The 22,325-nt window shown below is 40.5% G+C and overlaps 1 protein-coding gene across 5 annotated transcripts in view; it reads right to left on the minus strand.

Moving 5' to 3' along the window:
• The window catches only part of LOC140726365 (janus kinase and microtubule-interacting protein 1-like), a 395,420-nt gene that overhangs the window by 16,167 nt on the left and 356,928 nt on the right, over positions 1–22,325 (minus strand). For all 5 annotated transcript variants that reach the window (XM_073042649.1, XM_073042647.1, XM_073042648.1 and 2 more), the window contains one exon: positions 15,457–15,660. In XM_073042649.1, the coding sequence (XP_072898750.1) occupies positions 15,457–15,660 (204 nt within the window). The remainder of the gene's footprint in view (positions 1–15,456; positions 15,661–22,325) is intronic.

Genomic DNA, 22,325 nt, shown 5'->3' on the forward strand with positions numbered 1-22,325 from the left:
ATCAAGTAGCTTAGATTACTGCTGAACCCACTCCTTCATGTGCTGCGTTAATTGTGGATTAGAAGCAGAGCAATCAATCCAGCTCCACTGATTTCTTTAGTTTCAGTGATGTGTGTGATAAAACTGCTTAGGTAGGATTTTGATGAGAATTACCTTTTATACTAAAACAATGAAACTGCTCAGTGCACATCCATTGGAAAGAAAAATTACTGCTGCAGCACTATTTGAGTAAAATAAAAGATCCATTACCAACTTGACATATGACCAACTGGCTAGGTTACTTTGAGATCTTTCAATCATTCATCATCTGTGGAAAAATCATGAAAGGCATGTCGTTGAGCTGAGCTACATTGATAAGAGCCCCTTGGTTTCTCTGCCTCTGCTTCTGAAACCAAAACAATAGGAAGAGATATGAGGTACACTGACTTTGCAATGAGGCTGTAACAATAGTGGCAATGATACTGAATACACCCTTGCGATCTGGTCTGAACTAGAGATATTTCCTTTTAATGTTAGGAGTCAATGAGACTTCATTAAAAATGGTAGATGCTGGAGATGAGCAAGTACAGAGCTCAGGGGGGTTGTGGGATGGAGGGGGGTGATGGTTTGTTGGGGCAATGGAGACTAAATGAATGAAGACTCAAGTGATGAAATGATGACTGTTACTCTTACCTTCTACCCTAAAACACAAGCCATCACATTTAGTTATTTTCATGGCCCATCTCTCTCACAATGCCTTATACATTGTGTTTCTTCTTTGTCCATTAGTCACCTTTGTGTTAACTTGATCACAATACAGAGATACAAGCCAAGACAAAATAGTCATAACCATATGCAAGAAAGCCTCTACTTCCTCAGAAGCTAAAGAAATTTGGCAATGTTCCTATTGACCTTTACCAATTTTTATCAATGCACCAAAGAAAGCATCCTGTCTGGATGCATCACAGCTGGGTATGGCAACTGTTCTGCTCACAACCTCTAGAAACTGCAGAGAGTGATGGACACACTCACAGAAACCAGCCTCCCCTCCATGGTCTATACTTCACACTGTCTCAGTGAAGCAGCCAGCAAAATTAAGTATACCACCACCCCAGATATTCTGTATTATGCCTTCTCCTATCGGGCAGAAGATACAAATGCCTGAAAGCACAGACCACAATGCTCTTCTGCCTCACCGTCATAAGACTACTGAAACATTTCTTACTACAATAAGATGGACTCTTGACCTCAAAGTCTACCTTGTTGTAATCTGGCACCTGATTGTCTACCTATATAGCACATTCTTTGTAGATGTAAAACTTTATTCTGAATATTTCCCTGTGCAATTTCAGTGCACTATTGTAATGAATTGATTTGTATGAACTGTATGGAAGACAAGTTTTTCCCTTTACCTTAGTAAATGTGGAAATAATAAAGCAACTTACCAAATTAACATTGTTGGTAAGATGTTGGGAACACTGCAACGATAAGAATTAAGAGCAACTACTGGCATTCATTGAGCACAAGGCATGGGATAGGTCCAGCACAATCTGAATCACAGGAATATTTGGACTGCTTTGGTAAAGTAGCCAACATAATTAAAGCCTACCCACCATGGATACTCACTGGTTTCCCCCTTCAGTTTGGGGAGAAGATAGCAAAACCTGGAAGCACATAACATTAAGCTTAAGAACAGCTTCAATCCTGCTGTTATAAATTATTTAATGGTTCCCTGATAAGATAAGGTGGAATCTTGACCTTGGACTGCACTTCACTATGGCTTTGCACCTGAAGTCTACCTGCACTGAACTTTCTCTGTTGCTGCTATACTTTATTCTGCTTGTACACTGTATAATGAACCGATCTGTATGAACAGTATTCAAGACATGTTTTTCACAGTACCTTGGAGCATGTGACAATAATTAACCAGATTTGATTTCAGCATACCAAACCAGATTTATAAATCAAAGCATGCTAAACCATACAATATAGTAATCCCACACTACGGTTTTTCCTTTGCTACCGTAGTACAGCACAGTGCTGAAGGACATAGCTGCTAGATTGAGTCTGTGGCAGGGAGTTAGTGAAGAACGCAAAGGGTAAATGTACTTGTCCCATGCAATTTGACTGGGGCAGGTGCATCTGGCTGTGATGTTAGTAGAACTGTCCACTGGACAGGATTTGTGGAGACACAGTTTTGTCTTCATACTGAGAACTTTTTCCATTGTACTGTGTGGCACAATAAACCAGCTAAATGGGGTAAAATCAGAACAGAGCAGGCAGCTCAAAGTTGGACATCTATGACATGCTGCAGACAGAAACAGACAACACCACTATCTGTAGGTTCATGGGCACATATATCTGACTCCACCATTAGCAGCAAGCCTTGGAATTGACCTCGTTTCAATGAGCAGTTCAGAAAGATGTAGTGGGAGCACTATCACACAAACCTCCAGATGAGGATTCAAGCTAGTAAAAGTGCAGTACAGGACTGCATGAAAACTCTGATAATCTGATGTCCGTAATTCAAAAGCTCCCAATTGCTCAGTTTTCAGATCACCCTCTGAAGTCCCAAGGGTTTGCCATCCAGCTCTGTGAAAAATAGACAGATGCAGCTCCAAAAATTGATGCATTTTAAAAGGTATCATAGATGACCTCTGATTCCCCAGGTGACATTTGCCAGATCCATGATCATTTGCAGGGGCCCTGTTTCCCAAGCTCCCTTCTTATTCACTCATGTCCTGGATTCCATACTTCCCTTACCTGCCTCTGGTTCCTGCTCTCCCTTTCCACTGTCTCGATTGCCAGGTCCTGTACTCCTTCCACTCACCTCAACCCTAGATCCTACCCTCCTTTCTGCTCACCAGGGCATTGGCGTCATTAGCTCATTTCCTTGAACCATACCTGGTCTCTTACCCAATTTCCCTTTAAGACTTGAAGCCATGTATTCCGTGCTTCTTTTAAGCCTGGGGTTGATTATGAATTATCATTCTACTGTATCATATTGAAAGAAAAAGTGAATTAATTACATGATGGGGCATTGATACACCCCTACTGTTAAGAATGCAAGAGCCCCTCCCTATTGCTAAAGAAAAGGCCAAAGCATTTCCAAACACGTTCAGCAAGAAGCGCTGAATAGATTATCTACCTCACCTTCCTCTGGGAATCCCTACTATCATAGAGACCAGTCAACAACAAATTGGATTTTCTCCGTATGATATCAAGAAACTGCTAAAAGCAATGGGCTTGGTGCTAGACAACATCCTAGCCGTAGCACTTCAAACTGATGCTCCAGAACTACCAGTTATCTGACCCAAGCCATGCAGTACAGGTACAACACTGGTATCAATCCAACAATGTGGAAAATCACCCGGGTATGTTCTGCTCCCAAAAAAACAAAGCAGGTCAAATCCAAACTGGATAATTACTGCCTAATCAATTACTCTTGGTTATGGAAGTTTTCATCAACTGTGCTACCAAGTGACACTTACTTATCAGTCCCTTATAGTCGGTGGCCACTTGATTAGGTATTTCTTGTACCTAATAAAGTAGCAACAGAGTATATGCTCATGACTTTTGGCTGCTGTAGTCCATTCACTTACAGATTCGGTGTGCCGTGCATTCAGAGACAGCCTTCTGCACACCACTGTTGTAATGTGTGGTTATTTGGTTTACTGTCACCTTCATGTCAGCTTAAACCAGTCTGGCCATTTTCCTCTGACCTCTCTCATTTTGGTACAGAGCTGCTGATACTGCCGCTCGCTGGATGTTGCACCATTCTCTGTAAACTCTAGAGAGTGTTGTGAGTGAGAATCCCAGAAGATCACCAGTTTCCGAGATGCTCAAACCACCCCATCTGACGCTAACAATCATAGTCACTTAGATCACATTTCTTCCCCATTTTAATGTTTGATCTGAACCAGAAATGAATGTCTTGACCATGCCTACAAACTTTAATGCATTGAGTTGCTGCCACATGATTGGCTAGTACGATATTTGCATTAACAAGCAAGTATACAAGTGTACCTAATAAAGTGGCCACAGAGTATATTCACCAGTGCCAAATTTGGGATTCACTAATATCATTCAGCTCTAGATCTCATCACACTTTGAACTAAACATGGACTAACGAGCTAGTTTCCAACGGTGGAAAGAGACTGCTTTCATCATCAAGAAAGTATTTATCCGAGCCCTAGTATAACTGGAGTCAATGGGCATAAAAGGGAACTTTCTCCAATGGCTGGAAACAAGGAAGATGACTGTGGTCGTCAGTAGTTCAACTAACCCAGCCCAAACGTCACTGCAGAACGTGTTCAGGATAACAGCTGGGACAGAATCATCTTCAAATGCCTCATCAGTGATCTTCCTTCCCTCAAAAGTGGGGATGTTCACTGATGTCTGCACAAAATTCAATTCAATTTGCAGTTCCTCAGCAAATGAAGCTGCTCATGAATGCATTGCAGGACCTCAGCAACATTCAGACATGGTCTGATAAATATCAAGTAACATTCATGTCACAAAAGTGGCAGGCAATCATTATCTCCATCAAAACAGCCTATCACTGCTAGATGTAACATAACATTTTACTTTTATGGGATTTGTGGCACAGACGTCCATTGACCCCAGTTAGACCACTGATTCATGAGCTCTTCATGTTCATTAAATTATCGACTTAGAGCGTTTTCTTATATCTGTACGAGGCATTCTAGGATAAGCCGATGTACTGTACAAGCCACTTAGGCCAAACAATGCATCGACCGACTACTTGATACATCAGCTGGATGACTGGTGTTACATGTACTTGCTGGTTAATTTGAAATCTGGCAGAAAAGTAAAAGATGCATTTTATGTCTGAGACTGTAGGGCTCCGAGAGTCAGAGGGATTCAGATGTCCTGGTGAACGATTCACTGAAGGCAAGCCTGCAGGTACAATAAGCAGTTATGAGAACTGATAGAATGTTGTTATTATTTGCTATGGCAACTCATTACAAAGTAGGGAAGTTTGTTTATGTGCTATGGGTATTCATGAGACCAAGTCTACAGTTTTGTGTACAGTATGCTTAAGAATGGATGAAAATGAGTTGGAAATATTTCAAAATAGCTTATTGGACTAAACCTGAAATAGGCAGGTTGATCAGACTAGAGTGCCCACTGGAATTGGGAGAAGCGATTTGATTGAAACAAACAAGATTCTGTGATGTCTTTACAAGATGGATATTTCTTCTTCTGGGAGAATAACAATAAAGGTCACTATCTTCTCACCAACTGAAAAGAGAGGTGAGATAATTTGCTGTGAGTCTTTTGAACTCTCATTCTCAAAGAGCAGTGGAAGCAAAATCACTGAATATTTGTAAGTTGAAGATAGAAACATTATTGCTGAGCTCAAGGAGAAAAATTGGCCCGACATGGTAATTCTTATGCACAGGAAGAGAAGAGCCTGCTCAGGCTAGTGGACACAGTCTCGTCAATCATGGACACAGCACCATTACTATTGAAAACATCTACATGAGGTGCTGCCTCAAGAAGACAGCATCTATCATCAAGGATCCCCACTGCACATGTCATCATGCCCCTTCTCATTGCTACCATCAGGCAGAAGTTACAGAAGCATGAAGTCCTATACCACTAGTTTTGGGAACTTTCCTACTGCCATCAGGTTTTTGAACCAATATGCATAATCCTACTACAGCAAAGCAACAGTACAGACCATATCTTGCACTCCCATGGACCTCTCTCAGTGTTTTTCTTTTGCACTAATGCCTTCTTTTGTAGTTATTTATTCTTCTGCACTGTCTTATATAAACGAATGTATAACTTACATTCTCTGTGTTGTTGTCTGAATCTATGCCCGCGATGCTGCTACAAGTTTTACATTGCACCTGTTCCTCAACATACTTGTGCATATGACAATTAACTCCACTTCATTTGACAAGTTATAGTGGGTAGACAGAACTACAAGATTGTAGTTAGATTATGATCTTATTGAATGGCAGAGTAAGCTCAAGAGGACAAATAGCCTATTGCTGTTCCTAATTCATGCATATGTATATACACTTAGTAGCCACTTTATTAGTATACCTGCTCATTAATGCAAATACCTTATCAGCCAATCATGTGGCAACAATGCAATACATAAAAGCATGCAGACATGGTCAAGAGGCTCATGACAGCAGAACTAAAGATGGAGCCAGAGGGTGACCTCTCACAGCTCACTAGCGAAACAGAAAAATTATTCCTATTCTAACGTTTCTATTTTCCTTTTCAGAGTTGTTGGGGTCCTATGGACACAAACTCTCGCTGGTGTCGTGTACTGAAGCGTAGTGGAAGCCCGTGCATCAAAGACAGCAAGAGTGGTTGTTGGAGGGTTCTTCATTCAGTAATCAATCTGCCAATTCCCAAGTCAGGGAACACAAAATAAACAAGCAACACTTCAGACTGACTATAACATCAAACTAGTGACTCGCCTTCCTTGTCGCTGTGGAAGGAGTAATATCTGTCTCTCTCTTGTTAGTGTGAGAGACACACTGTGGGATGTTGAAATGCTGGAGTGAACAGTTAGGTTTTGATGTACAAGGAGTAATTGATAAGTTTGTGGCCTAAGGTAGAACGAGTCAGTTTTAGAAAACCTAGCACATTTATTTTTCAACATAGTCCCCTCCTACATTTACACACTTAGTCCAGCGGTCATGGAGCATACGGATCTTGGACCTCCAGAAAGTGTCCACGGCAGGGGTGCTTGATAAGTTTGTGGCCTAAGGTAGAAGGAGATGAGTTATACAGCTCTCATTACATGCACATGCAAGTCAACTCTTTGAGTGATTATGCAGAAATTAAGCATAATCACTCAAAGAGTTGAACTGCATGTGTATGTAACAAGAGCTGTATAACTCATTTCCTTCTACCTTAGGCCACAAACTTATCAATCACCTCTCATACTATAGACTACGGTCTCTCTTTGGGGGCTTTACTTTTGCTTGCATGGTGGGTGGTGGAAATGCTGATGCTATATTCTAGAATAATTTGCAAAAGGAGGAGGAGGATGTTGATGCTGCTTGCATGTGGGAGAGGGCAGGGGGATTGGGGTTCTTATGTTTTTTCTGTCTTTCTTTGGGGGGGTTCCCTGTGTTTCGAGGATGTCTGTAGAGAGTAAGAATTTCAGGTTGTATATTGTATACATTCTCTGATATTAAATGGAACTATTGAATTATTGTTAAGACCAAACATCAGAATGGGGAAGAAACGTGATCTAAGTGAATTGACCATGGAATAATTGTTGTTGTCAGATGGAGTGGTTTGAGTATCTCAGAAACTGCTGATTTCCTGGATTTTCATGCACAGCAGTCTCTAGAGTGTACAGAGAATGGTGTGAACAACAAAAAAAAATCCAGTAGAAGATCACACTCTATTCCAATCCCCTAACTAATAAAATAATCTCTGAGTGTATGTGCTCCCACCTCCTCCAAAGGAGCTCCAAATAATCCAGTTAGTCATTTCATTGGGGTGAGAGGGTGACCTGTTTGACTACTGTCGGCACAGTACTTCTGATGGAGAGAGTCTGCAAATCTAGTTTTGCCACAGTTCATGGATAACTAAGATACAAAGCCCAGGATTGAATGGGAGCAGGTAGACAAAAAAAATCAATCAAAATAAAACTTCTACATCACCTTGAACAACCCTTTATGTTTATTTCAACCATGATCCAACACTTTATCAATGTTATTTTACAGAAAACCTATTCTAGCGTCAGGAGGCAAACAAGGACTAACCAACAAAATTGGAACAATAATATTTATTTGTTAAGTTTAATCAACACAACCAATTTTGTGGACATTAAAGTGAGAATAAAAATCCAGCGCCTCTGTGGCCCTCCCTCAATGATACCACAACACTACTTCTCACCTCAGTTTGAAACTCAAAGGAGCACCCTGTACAGATATGATTTTAATTTTGCACATCATTCAGTCATGTGGATTCAGGGTGAGACTGACAGTTTATGGCCAAATTATGAGTTTTGTGCCATGAGCCACGTGCAGTATGAATGGGCCAACAAAACTCATCTCATACAGAGCTCTGTGAAGCGAAAAGAGGAGTGTTCATCCCATCAACCCCCAGCTGAATTTCAGTTCTCATCCCAGGAACCAAAACTTTGCAAAGAGCAAAACTGGTGATGGTAATTGCAAAGTTCTTAATCCACAAAACTAAGAAAAACATGCTCCAAAATATTAGCTACATCGTGCATTTACAGTATACGTAATGTCTTTCATAGACACCAGACATTTAAAGTGCTTTGAATGTTAAAGTAATTAATTACTTTAGTGAGCCGTCACTATTGTAATGAGCCAGCTTATGCTCCCATAAACAGTTTACACCAACACTTTGTGATAGCATTTGCTTGCTCAATACAGAAACTGTTGCATTGATTTAGATCTCAAGCACAAAAGATTCTGCAGATGCTGGAAATCTTGAGCAACACAAAGTGCTGAAGGAACTCAGCACACTAAGCAGTATCTATAGAGGGAGAATAAACAATCACACTTCAGGTTGTGACCTTCATCAGGAGTAAATCTAATTCATTGATTTAGCTCTGCCAGGTCCTTCAACTGAACACACCCTGCTCAGTAAGAAAAACAAAATAAGGAATAGGAGCCTGCTTTGCCATTCATCAGGATTACAGTACTCAAAGTGTTGCATCTCAATGCACGTAGTAAAAGAAATAAGGTGGATGATCTTATTGCACTATTACAGATTGTCAGATATGATGTTGTGGCTATCACTGAATCGTGGCTGAAGGATGGTTGTAGTTGGGAGTTAAATATCAGAGGGATAGGAAGGTAGGCAGAGGGGGTGGCCTGGCTCTGCTGGTAAAGAATGACATCAAATCAGTAGAAAGTTTTGTGACATAGGATTGGAAGATGTTGAATCTTTGTGGGTTGAGTAAGAAACTGTCAGAAGACCTTTTTAAGGGTAAAAGGACCCTGATAGCAGTTGTATACAGGCCTCCTTATAGTAGCTGAGATGGGGACCACAGATTACAAGAGGAAATAGAAAAGATGTGTCAAAAGGACAATACTATGATGGACATGGGAGATTTCAACATGCAAGTCGATTGGGAAAATTAGGGTTGGAAATGGATCCCAAGAGAGTGCGTTTGTTGAATGCCTATTAGATGGCTTTTTAGAGTAGTTTGTCATTGAGCCTACTAGAGGTTCAGCTATACTGGATTGGGTGTTATGTAATGAACCGGAGGAGATTAGGGAGCTTAAGGTAAAAGAACCCTTACGAGATAGTGATCACAATATAATGATTGAGTTTAACTTGAAATTTGATAGGGAGAAAGTTAAGTCTGATGTAGCAACATTTCAGTGGGGTAAAAGAAATTACAGTGGTGTGAGAGAGGAGTTGGCCAAAGTAAATTGGAAACAGATGACAGCAGAGCAGCAATGCCATGAATTTCTGGGGAAATGATGAAGTACAGGATAGATGTATTCAAAATCCAAAGAAATACTCAAAATAGTACAACCGTGGCTGACAAGGGAAATCAAAGCCAATGTAAAAGCAAAAGAGAGGGCAAACAACATGCAGGTCAATTCTTTGAGTGATTATGTAGAAAGTTTGAAGTTTCAAACAAATCATAACTCCTCTCCTACCTTAGGCCATGAACTTATCAATCACCCCGATGTGCTATTGACTGATGAGTTATTAACTTCAAACTTTCTGCATAATCACTTAAAAGAGTTAAACTGCATGTGCATGTTATGAGAGCTGTATAACTCATTTCCTTCTTTCTTAGGCCACGAACTTATCAAGCACCCCTGCTGTGGACACTTTCTGGAGGTTCAAGATCCATATGCTCCATGACCACTGAACTAAGTGTGCAAATGTAGGAGGGGACTATGTTGAAAAATAAATATGCGAGGTTTTCTAAAATTGACTCCATCTACCTTAGGCCATAAACTTATCAATCACCCCTCGTATAATTGAACTTTCAGAAGGCCATTGACAAGGTGCCAGCCATAGAAATTTCACAGAAAATTACAGGCCCTTCGGCCCACAATATACTGCCAACCATGTAACCTACTCTAGAAACTGCCTAGAATTTCCTTAGCGCATAGTCCTCTATATTTCTAAGCTCCATGTACCTAACTAAGAGGTTAAAGACCCTATTGTATCCGCTTCCACCACTGCCACTGGCAATGCATTCCACGTACCCAGCACTCTCCATGTGAAAAACTTACCCCGACATCGCCTCCATACCTATTTCCAAGCACCTTAAAACTATGCCCCCTCATGTTTGCCATTTCAGTCCTGGGAAAAGCCTCTGACTATCCACACGATCAATGCCCCTCATCATCTTATACACCTCTATCAGGTCAGCTCTCATCCTCTGTTGCTCCAAAGAGAAAAGGCCAAGTTCACTCAAACTATTCTCATAGGTATGCCCTCCAATCCAGGCAACAGCCTTGTAAACTTCTCCTTTGCACTCTCCCTACAGTTTCTACATCCTTCCTGTAATGAGGTGATCAGAACTGAACACAATACAAGTGGGGTCTGACCAGGGTCCTATGTAGCTGTAACATTACCTCATGGCTCCTGAACTCAATCCCATGGTTGATGAATGCCAACACACCATACACCTTCTTAACAACACTGTCAACCTGTGCAGCAGCTTTGAGTGTGTTATTGAGATCTTTCAGATCCTCTACACTGCCAAGAGCTTTATCATTTATATTATATTCTGTCTTCAAATTGGACCTACCAAAATGAACCACTTCACACTTATCTGGCTTGAACTCCATCTGCCACTTCTCAGCCCAGTTCTACATCCTATTGTTATCCTGCTGTAACATCTGACAACCCTCCTGACTATCCACAACACCCACAACCTTTGTGTCATCAGCAAACTTACTAACTCACCCTTCTACTTCTTCATCCAGGTCATTTATAAAAATCACAAAGAGGAGGGGTCCCAGAACAGATCCCTGAGGAACACCATTGGTCACCGACCTCCATGCAGAATATGAACTATCTACAATCACCCTTTGCCTTCTGTTAGCAAGCCAATTCTGGATCCACAATGCAAGGTCTCCTTGGATCCCATGTCTCCTTACTTTCTGAAGGAGCCTAGCATGGGGAATCTTATCAAATGTCTTACTGAAATCCACATACACTACATCCACTGCTCTACCTTCATCAATGTGCTTTGTTAAATCCTTAAAGAATTCAATCATACTCGTAAGGCACAACCTGCCCTTGACAAGGCCATGCTGACTATCACTTATCAGATTATGTCTCTCCAAATGCTCATAAGTTCTGCCTCTCAGGATCTTCTCCAACAACTTTCCCATCACTGAAGTCAGACTCACTGGTCTATAAAGTCCTGGGTTATCTCTACTGCCTTTCCTGAACAAGGGAACAAGATTTGCAAACCTCCAATCCTCTGGTACTTCCCCCGTCCCTATTGATGATGCAAAGATCATTGCAAGAGGCTCAGCATCTCCCTCACTTCCCACAGTAGCCTGCGGTAGATCTCATTCAGTCCCAGTGACATATCTAACTTAATGCTTTTTTAAAGCTCCAGCACATCCTCTTTCTTACTGTCTATATGCTTACCAAGTTAACAGCCCATGGTATTACAGAAAAGTTACTAACGTAGCATTGGCTGATTGGTAGGAGGCAGCGAGTGGGAATAAAAGGATCCTTTTCTGGTTGGCTGCCAGTGATAAGTGGTGTTCTGCAAAGGTCGGTGTTGGGACCGCTTCTTTTTATGCTGTATATCAATGATTTAGATGATGGAGTAGATGGCTTTGTTGCCAAGTTTGCAGATGATACGAAGATTGGTGGAGGGGCAGGTAATGTTGAGGGTACAGATAGGCTGCAGAAGACCATAACACCATAAGACAAAGGAGCAGAAGTCAGTCATTCAGCCCATCGAGTCTGCTCTGCTATTTCATCATGAGCTGATCCAATCTCCCCTTTAGTCCCATTCCCCCGCCTTTTCACCATAACCTTTGATGCCCTGACTACTCAGATACCTATCAATCTCTGCCTTAAATACACCCAATGACTTAGCCTCCACTGCTGCCCATGGCAACAAATTCCATAGTTTCACCACCCTCTGGCTAAAGAAATGTTTTCACATCTCTGTTCTGAATGGGCGCCCTGCAATCCTCAAGTCATGTTCTCTCATACTAGACTCCCCCACCATGGGAAACAACTTTACTACATCCACTCTGTCCATGCCTTTCAACATTCAAAACATTTCTATGAGGCCCCCCCTCATTCTTCTAAACTCCAAGGAGTACATTCCAAGAGCGCTCAAACGTTCCTCATATGTTAACCCTCTCATTCCCAGAATTATTCTAGTGAATCTTCTCCAATGTCAGCATATCCTTTCTTAAATAAGGAGCCCAAAACTGCACACAGCATTCCAAGTGAGGTCTTACCAGTGCCTTATAGAGCCTCAACATCACATCCCTGCTCCTATACTCTATTCCTCTAGAAATGAATGCCAACATTGCATTCGCCTTCTTCACCACTGACTCAACCTGGAGGTTAACCTTAAGGGTATCCTGCACGAGGACTTTGAATTCTCTCCCCATTTAAATAATAGTCTGCCCGTTTATTTCTTCTACCAAAGTGCATGACCGTACACTTTCCAACTTTGTAATTCATTTGCCACTTCTTTGCCCATTCCCCCAATCTATCCAAGTCTCTCTGCAGACTCTCTGTTTCCTCAGCACTATTGGCCCATCCACCTATCTTTGTATCATCAGCAAACTTAGCCACAAAGCCATCTATTCCATAATCCAAATCGTTGATATACAGTGTAAAAAGAAGCGGCCCCAACACGGACCCCTGTGGAACACTACTGGTAACCAGTAGCCAACCAGAACGGGATCCCTTTATTCCCACTCTCTGTTTCCTGCTAATCAGCCAATGCTCTATCCACATACGTAACTTTCCCATAATTCCATGGGCTCTTATCTTGTTTAGCAGCCTCATATACAGCACCTTGTCAAAGGCCTTCTGAAAATCCAAATACACAGCATCCACTGCATCTCCCTTGTCTAGCCTACGTATAATTTCCTCAAAAAATTGCACTAGGTTAGTCAGGCAGGATTTTCCTTTAAGGAAACCATGCTGAGTTCTGCCTATCTTGTCATATGCCACCCGGTACTCCATAACCTTATCCTTGACAATCGACTCCAACAACTTCCCAACCACCGGTGTCAAGCTAACAGGTCTATAATTTCCTTTTTGCTTCCTTGCCCCCTTCTTAAATAGCGGAGTGACATTTGCAATCTTCCAGTCCTCTGGAACCAGGCCAGAATCTATTGACTTTTGAAAGATCACTGCTAATGCCTCTGCAATCTCCACAGCTACTTCCTTCAGAACACGAGGGTGCATTCCATCTGCTCCAGGAGATTTATCTACCCTTAGACTATTCAGCTTCCTGAGTACTTTCTCTGTCATAATTATGACTGCACATATTTCTCTTCCCTGACGCCCTTGAGTGTCCAGTATACTGCTGATGTCTTCCTCAGTGAAGACTGATGCAAAATACTCGTTCAGTTCCTCCGCCATCTCCTTATCTCCCATTACAATTTATCCAGCATCATTTTCTTTCAGTCCTGTATCTACTGTCACCTGTCTTGTACTCTTTATATACTTGAAAAAGCTTTTAGTATCCTATAATTGGTGTAATTTTGAAGGGTAAGGGGGGGAATCTCATTGAAACTTTTCGGAAGTTGAAAGGCCTGGAAAGAATGTTGCTCATGATGGAGGAGTCTAGGACAAGAGGGCACAGCCTCAGGACAGAGGGGTGTCCATTTAAAACAGAGATGTGAGGAAATTTCTTTAGAAAGAGGGCAGTGAATTTATTATCAGAGGTAGCTATAGAGGCCAGGTCTTTGAGCGTATTTAAGGCAGAGCTTGATAGGTTCTTTATTGGACATGGCATTAAAGGCTAAGGGGAGAAGGCCAGGGAGTGGGGCTAAGGCCAGGAAGTGGGGCTGAGGAGGGGAAAAAGGGATCAGCCATGATTGAATGGCAGAACAGTTTCAACAGGCCAAATGGCCTAATTCTGCTCCAATATCTTATGATCTTATTATGACTGACTGTCCATCCAGAATGTAATATCCAGCACTATCCCTGTGTCTCTTAATTACTTCAATGACCAGGTATCTCCCATTTCTTCTTTGCATGAGCACCATAACTATGGCATCTGAGATAATTGAAAGACTCCCTCCATCCTCTACTCTCTTTGCTTCTCCCCAATCAATCACACCCCACCCATAAGCTCGAATCTTATGCTCCCTTTAAGGTACAATTAACTAAAACAAATTCCATACGGAACTACCTAACCTTATGCAATGCCCTGGCTCACAATTTTACTGCTATGCTGTAGGTGCTTCACTTTAGCAGTTTTGCAAGAGCAGTGTTCTGCTTTCAGGCTGCTTGAGTTACCATTGAAGATAAGGGATGCTTAGAAATGTGTGTCATCCATTTGGGATGGTGGAACTCGGAGAAGGTTCCAGAGAACACTGGGGGGAGAGGTTTTGTGAGGGACATGAAGGTTGGTCTTGATCTTTGATCAGCGGGAGATAAAGAGAGAAGACGCTGGAGAGAACTGGTCGTATAGGATTCGAACCGGTGTGAAACACAATTTGAAGGAGCCAAGGCACAGGAGTCTGCCCAGGATCGGTGAATAAGGTTTTTGGAGCGTTTGAGCAGCAAATTGTGCACATTTGACTGTTTAAATTACAATGGTCCTTTTTTGGTTTTTTTTCTTTTCTTTACTAACCCTTTAGTTAAGATAATGTTCACAAATATACTTTATAATTGTGTGATCTGTTATTTTCTGCTGGAACAGGGCAGTAAACCACACAGCATCCACATAAACCAGGGCTTGGGTGAGTGAGGCATCCCAACCCCATGGATTTGGCAGGACCGGAGTTGTATAGAGACGTACAAAGCCAGAGGAAGGTGGGTTTTCTCAGCGCTGGGTCCGGGGGCTGGTAGCGTTTCTGGAGACGTCCAGCCAAAGGGGGTTTCACTTAAAAGATAAACGTGCTGCCCAGATGCTTTGCAAACCAAGAAGTTTAATTATTGTATTGCTGGGTGGACAGTTCCAGACAGAGGCAAGACCTCTGCATTGTGCATGTGCATTTTGTAATTGTTTAAAAATATGGAACTTTGTCATTTGTTTTTGTCTGAACTGTAAGGAGCCAATTTGCATTGTTAAAGATACTGCTCTGAATGAGGAAATGTAAGCACTTGATGGAAATGCTTTTAGTTCCTTACTGATTCTGAAAATGAAAGGAGTAAAGGGCAAAAAATATAATTAAAATGAGTCAACGTTAATGGGGAATAATTAGTCTATTAACGTTACTACAACCAAAATATTAATTTAGAGAAGGAAGCATAATAGTTCGATTGGAAGGGAGTATCACTGTTACCTAAGGGACAGCATAGTACCTGATGAGCGTGCTGCAGCAGTTCCATACGCTCCTGTAAGATTTGACCGTCATATTCCCGGCTCTGCCTCAGGACCTGACGTCGCCACTTCTCAACAGCCAACTTCAACTCTTCCTTTTGTTTCTCAGTCAGTGTCTCGCTTACTCTGTTTCCAGGGCACTGCTGCAAGGTATTGTACAGTGTGGCTTCCAGCTCCTGGATTTGCTGAGAAGGAGAATGTACATATTACATGTAAAACTTCTAGCCCATTAAAAGAAAACAACCAATCTGGAAGGAGAGCATTAACTGTGTTTCGCAATTGCAAGGTATTGTTTTGGAGCTCTTAGGCACAGGAACAGGCTTCATTTAGAGCTTTGCCAGGCTCTGATCATCCAGAACAGTTAGTGCTACTTTGTGACGGGTCACCACACAGCCTATGTCCCATGGAATGTCAGCGTTTTGTTTGAAAATTTACAGTGCACTTTAGTTGCTATTAGCAACCAATGACACAGATAGCTGGTGTAAGATAACGCAATTTGAAGCACTCCACTTTAAACAAGCATATCCAATTCCGACCTGCAGGCTGGAGTCCAGAATGCAATATTCCACCTATAACTAAAGCAGATCTGGCCTAGGAAACCCATTCACCACAAATCCATCTGAAAAATGCAGCACTGAAGGTTCTCAATAGCCTCTGTGTTTCTGCAAACGTTGCTGTAGTAACTTTGTAAGAAGAGTGACAGCAAGAATGCTTTGGCAACAGTTACCACCCCTGCAAATCAATAACCCGACTCACTCTGAACACATTACTAAGGGATCAGACACTGCAGCTCTTGGATATTTTGCTATTTTCTCAATAGGAATGGAATACACAGTTCATATTCCAAAAATAATGTCTGCCTTTGATTTGTCCAGATCAGAATTTTTTTTATTTGGAATAAATACACATATCAGTGCAGCTATCTTCATTTTATGTATGGCTGCATCAACACTGCTTCATCAACTTAGTAACTGTGATGAAAGTATATCTAACTGTATTTTATTATGTTTGGCCAAAATTTTAAGTGTGGACACTCAGAAGCATCCTTTACTGCTTGTGTAAAACTTTTAATCAGCAAGTTTAATCAGCTGGAATCACCATTGCTTTTCTAAGTATCCCCAGCATTCAATTGTAATGACAATAATTGCACAGGATTCAGATTTTAGGTTAATTTAATCAGTAGGAATAAATGGTTCTGTAGTGATATCAGTTCACTATCCACTTCAACCAAAATTCTTCAGTTCTATTGAGTTAGTGGAATGAATTTCAGAGGTGGAAGACTGAGCCAGTTCAGTGTTACCAATCAAGTTTTACACAACTTTTTCCAGCTACTCTTATTAATCTGTGTCTTCAATCTATTCATCATAAAACATCTTTCTATATATTTTTTATTGCCTGAAGAAAACTGTTAACACCTGTTGCTGAAAGGAACCCCAGAGCATATTGAGGTGAGTGAACCCAATATGACATTGATATAGGTGCCGGGCCAGGTTAGAAAGGTAAGGGTGTTGGGGCCCAAGGCGACAGAAGAGATCACTGCTCCGTTCCGCGCTGAACTACGGGTCTTGGACTCTCTTTGTGGACTTCAGAGTTATTGTTTACGTGATTTGTTTTTTTTTTCCCCCTTTCTAGGCACATTATGGGGTTTAGTGGTCTTTTTTTAATAGGTTCTTTTGGGTTTCTTTGTTTCGTGGCTGCCTGTTAGGAGACAAATCTCAAGGTTGTATAATGTATATATACTTAGATAATAATCAGGAGAGAAACTATAAGCTGGAGCTACTTAAACAAATAAAAAGTCAGACAAGGAACTGTGTTTGATAGGCTAGATTTGAAGAAGGTGTCTGGGTCAGAAAACAAACATGGGCTGAAAACGTAAAGTGTTCACTAAGCAAAAAGCTAGTGAAGAATCCAGCTGAAATATTGGCTCCCATAGCAGATCTTACTGCTCAGTGGAGAAGCTGAGGTAAAAAAAAAAGAGGGCACTTAGAAGAAAGTTAGGTGAATGCAAGACAGATGAAGGTCAGAGAGCACATTTGTTTTCAAACCTTTCCTCAGTCTCAACCTAATCCATCTCTATAATGCCCTCCATAACCCTCTCAAAATCACCCATCCTTTAAGCGTCAATACCTGAATAAGACTCCTCAGGCTCTAAGCTCAGGAATATTTTTCCAAAATCTAACCATCTCTTTCCTAGTTTGAAGTAGTTAATTAAAGTTTTTCTCTAAAGCCAAGCTTTTGGCTAAATGGCCTGGTATTACTTCATCAGTGAACTGTCAAGTTATGATTGATAACTCCTCAAGGATAGCGGAATGTGATCTTTTACAGCAGGGTTCCCAACCTTTTTTTATGCAATGGACCAATACCATTAAGCAAGGGGTCCATGAACCCCAGGTTGGGAACCCCTGGTTTTATAGCATTAAAGTTGCTCTTCAATCACACCTGTATGAATGCAATTAGGCAAGCAGAATGCCTGTATAGGGAATAAACACCTCTTGTCCAAATAGCTGCTGTTATGAAGAAAAATTGCTATATATCATTTATCATGAGCTGACATTCTCCAAGGCACACCAATTCCAAGTTGTTCATGTGTCTGTATAAGTAGATATACTAGTTTAAGTAAGTAACAAAACTAGAGAAACTTCCTAACTCTGTTTCAATCCAGCACCAAATTCAAGGTAAAATGGAATGGTTGGATGGAATCACTATCAATGCAATTACTGTTTCTGATGAAGAATGCTTGAAACATTAACTGTTTCTCTTTCCCTTAATACTGCTCAACTTTTCCAGCATTTTCTGGTTTTTTTTTCTTTTAGATTTCCAACATGTGCAGTTCTTTTTCTTCCCTGGATTTACCTCTGGATTTGGGATAGAGGATTCGGGATGACAAGAGCACATCTCAACTCCAACTAAAACCAAGAAGAATCTTTACAATCTGCCAAAACATCATTCTCAAAAGAAGACATTGCCTTTTGTTCAGCAACTTAATAAAACCTGTTGGAAACCTAGTATATTACATATTCCCTTTATCCACAGCATATTACTTCTTCAAAGATAAAAAATAAATAGATCGAACATGATTTCCCTTTCACTAAACCATGTTAACTTTATCTGATTACACTAAATTTTCTGCTATAACATCATAATAAAGAGCTTCTAGCATATTTGAAAAAGACCAGGCAGATGTGGTGTTTAGATGCTAGGCTGTGTCTAGGATAACTTATGCAATTTATGTTATGTTTGTAATGTACTATACTTTGCTGCAAAAATCAAATTTTCATGACATTTATACTCTGGGTATGTATGCCCATGACAATATGCTTGAACATTTCACATAGAGATTCTCAGGTGTATATATACTCCGAGGTACTCAATCACAAAAATATTTAAAAAGCACGAGGAGGAGGGATGTTTGGCCTCTTAAACTGGCTCTACTATTCAATATCATGCATAATCTCTCATCCTTGCCCCACCTTTCTGAATGAGTCCCATATTATTTTATCTCTTTTATTATCCAGAATTTAAATAATAATAGACAATCTTGCTGAAACATTCAAAATGCTTGCATTGTTTAACAGAAAAGAATGGTTCATTTGGCTAGGATGTCTAAAACTCAGTGTCTTGAATATATTCAGTGACTGAACCAAGAATCCTCTTGCAATGAAGACTCACAACCCTAAATATTCTTCTTAAAAGCTGAACACTTAATTTTACATGGTGACCCCCTAGTTTTAGATATCCTAGCCAAGTGAAACATCGCTCATGCTTCTGTTCTGTTAAATAATGCAAACATTTTGAATATTTTAGCAAGATGACCTATTATTATATAAATTCTGATTCTAGTATGCCTGGCATGAGCAATAGCTTGATTAGGGCAGTCAGACTCTCCTCTTGGTAAACTGTAATTCAATCCCAGATGTGGATTTTGTATGGATTTGGAAAACCTAGGTTACATGTGCCACAGTGCCACCACTGGTGGGATGTCTAAAACTGCAGACACAAGGTTCAGTTTACATCTATACAACCACCCTGTAAAGCACAACCAAAATGAACAGCGTTGTCAGATACAAATCAAACAGTACAGCACGTTATAGACCCTTTGGCCCACGATGTTGTGCCAACCGTTTGCCATACTCTAAGATCAATCACACACTTCCCTTTTCCCATAGCAATCCATTTTTCTTTCATCCATTTGCCTCTCTAGGAGTCTCTTAAATATTCCTAATGTGTCTGCCTTTACTACTACTCCTGGCACCTCCATGCACCTATCACTTTCTGTGTAAAAAAAAAACCTATCTCTGACATCTTCCCTATACATTTCTCCAAACACATTAACGTTATACCTCTGTGTTTTAACCATTTCCTTCTGGGGGGGGGGGGGGGGTGGGGAAGAGTCTCTGGATGTCCACTTACATATGGCTCTTATCATCTTGTACATAGTTAGTTATGCAGCAACATGTCGCATTATACTGAAAAGGAGCTGTCAGTCTCTCAGAGCCTAACATCAGGGAGGTGGTACAGCGGGGACACACACAAACACACACACACACACACACACACACTCTCTTTAGAAACACCATCTTCCCTTCCAGCATCGGATTTCTGAACAGTCAATGAACATTGCCTCATTATTCCGTTACTCTTTTGCTCTACTTATTTCTGTAATTTATAGATCTTTGGGTCTTTGCACTCTACAGCAACACAACAATTATCACTTCATACAGTATGTCAGTAACAATAAATCTGATTCATATCTGTAACTATTCAATCTCAGTATCAGAAATTCAGACTTACCACAATATCCAGGCAAATACTCAAATCTCAACAAACATCACTTAAAAATAAAACCTTCACCTTAAGGCATGTGGGTCTCCATGTGCATAAATTGGAATCTAAGCTCTATGTGCTGCATTTCAAAGCAATTAATTGTGTGTGATGTTGTCTTTATGTCTGAGAGGTGTACAGCACCTATAGAGTATTCAACACCCCTTAGAAGTTTTCATGTTTTATTGTTTTACAACATTGAATCAGAGTGAATTTAATTTGGCTTTTTTGACATTGATCGAAAGAAAAATACTCCTTTGTGTCAAAGTGAAAACATCTCTACAAAGTGATATAATTAATTACAAATATAAAACACAAAATAATTGATTTCATGAGTATTCACCTCCTTCAAGTCAGTATTTAGTACATGCACCTTTGGCAGCAATTACAGCCTTCAGTCTGTGTGGAAAGGTCTCCATCAGCTTTAAACATCAGGACTCTGCAATTTTTCTCCATTCTATCTTCCAAAACTGCTCAAGTTCTGTCAGATTGCATAGGGATTGGGAGTGAGCAGCCATTTTCATGTCCAGCCACAAATTCTAAACTGGATTGAGGTCTGGACTCTGATTTGGCCACTCCAAGACATTAACCTTGTTGTTTTTAAGCATTTCTTGTGTATCTTTGTCTTTATGCTTGCAGTCATTGTCTTGCTGGAAAACAAATCTCTCAAGTGCAGTTCTCTTGCATACTGAATCAGGATTTCCCTGTATTTTGCTGCATTCACTATACCCTCTACCTTCACAAGCTTTCCAATGCCTGTTGCAGTGAAGCATCCCCACAGCATGATGCAGCCTCTACCATGCTTCTTGGTATAAATGGTGTGTTTTTGATGATGTGCGACGTTTTGCTTACACCAAACATAACATTTAGTCTGATGGCCAAAAAACTCAATTTTGGTTTCATCAGACCATAGAACCTTCTTCCAGCTGACTTCAGAGACTCCCACATGCCTTCTGACAAACTCTAGCTGAGATTTCATGGAGTTTTTTTTCCAACAGTCGCTTTCTCTTTGCCTCTCTTCCATAAAGCTGCGATTGGTGAAGCACCTGGGTAATAGTTGTTGCATGCGCAGTCTCTCCCATACGAGGCACTGAAGCTTGTAACTCCTCCAGAGTTGTCATAGGTTTCTCAATGGCCTCACTCACTAGTCCCCTTCTTCCATGTCACTCAGTTTTTGAGGACGACCTGCTCTAGGCAGATGTACAGCTGTGCCATATTTTTTCCATTTCTTGATGATTGACCTAACTGTACACCAAGGGATATTCAGTGACCTGGAAATTTTCTTATATCCATCTCTTGACTTGTGCTTTTCAATAACCTTTTATGGAGTTGCTTGGAGTGTTCTTTTGTCTTCATGGTGTAGTTTCTGCCAGGATACTGACTCACCAGCAGTTGAACCTCTAATAACAGGTGTATTTTTACTACAATCAATTGAAACACCTTGACTGGACACAGGTGATCTTCATTTAACTAATTATGTGACTTCTAAAACCAATTGGCTGCATCAGTGAAGATTTGGTGTATCATATTAAAGGGGGTGAATAGTTATGCAATCAATTATTTTCTGTTTTATATTTGTAATTAATTTAGATCACTTTGTAGAGATCTGTTTTCAGTTTAACAAAAAAGTGATCAGTGTCAAAAAAAAGCTAAATTAAATTCACTGTGATATAATGTTGTAAGACCATAAAACATGAAAACCTCCAAAGGGGGTGAATACTTTTTATAGGCATTATACTTTTGATATTTGCGCCATCAAACGCACAAGCCTTTCCTTTAATTCCAGCCAGTTTATGTTAAAAATAATTGAAATGTGAGATAAAAATTATCTATGTTTTAATTTTAGATTTCTAGCATCTGCAGTTTTTTTATTTGCTATTAAAATAATTTGTCTTTGAAAACAAATGACAATTTTACATCAGACAAGAATACATAAACATTTAGATTTATAACCTATATATTCTTCATATGGTTGGTACTAACATCGAAAACCAAATTTACGTTCTCCTCAACCAAGTAATACAATATT

The sequence above is a fragment of the Hemitrygon akajei genome, chromosome 4 (genome assembly GCF_048418815.1).
Source record: "Hemitrygon akajei chromosome 4, sHemAka1.3, whole genome shotgun sequence".
In the NCBI taxonomy this organism is placed as follows: Eukaryota; Metazoa; Chordata; class Chondrichthyes; order Myliobatiformes; family Dasyatidae; genus Hemitrygon; species Hemitrygon akajei.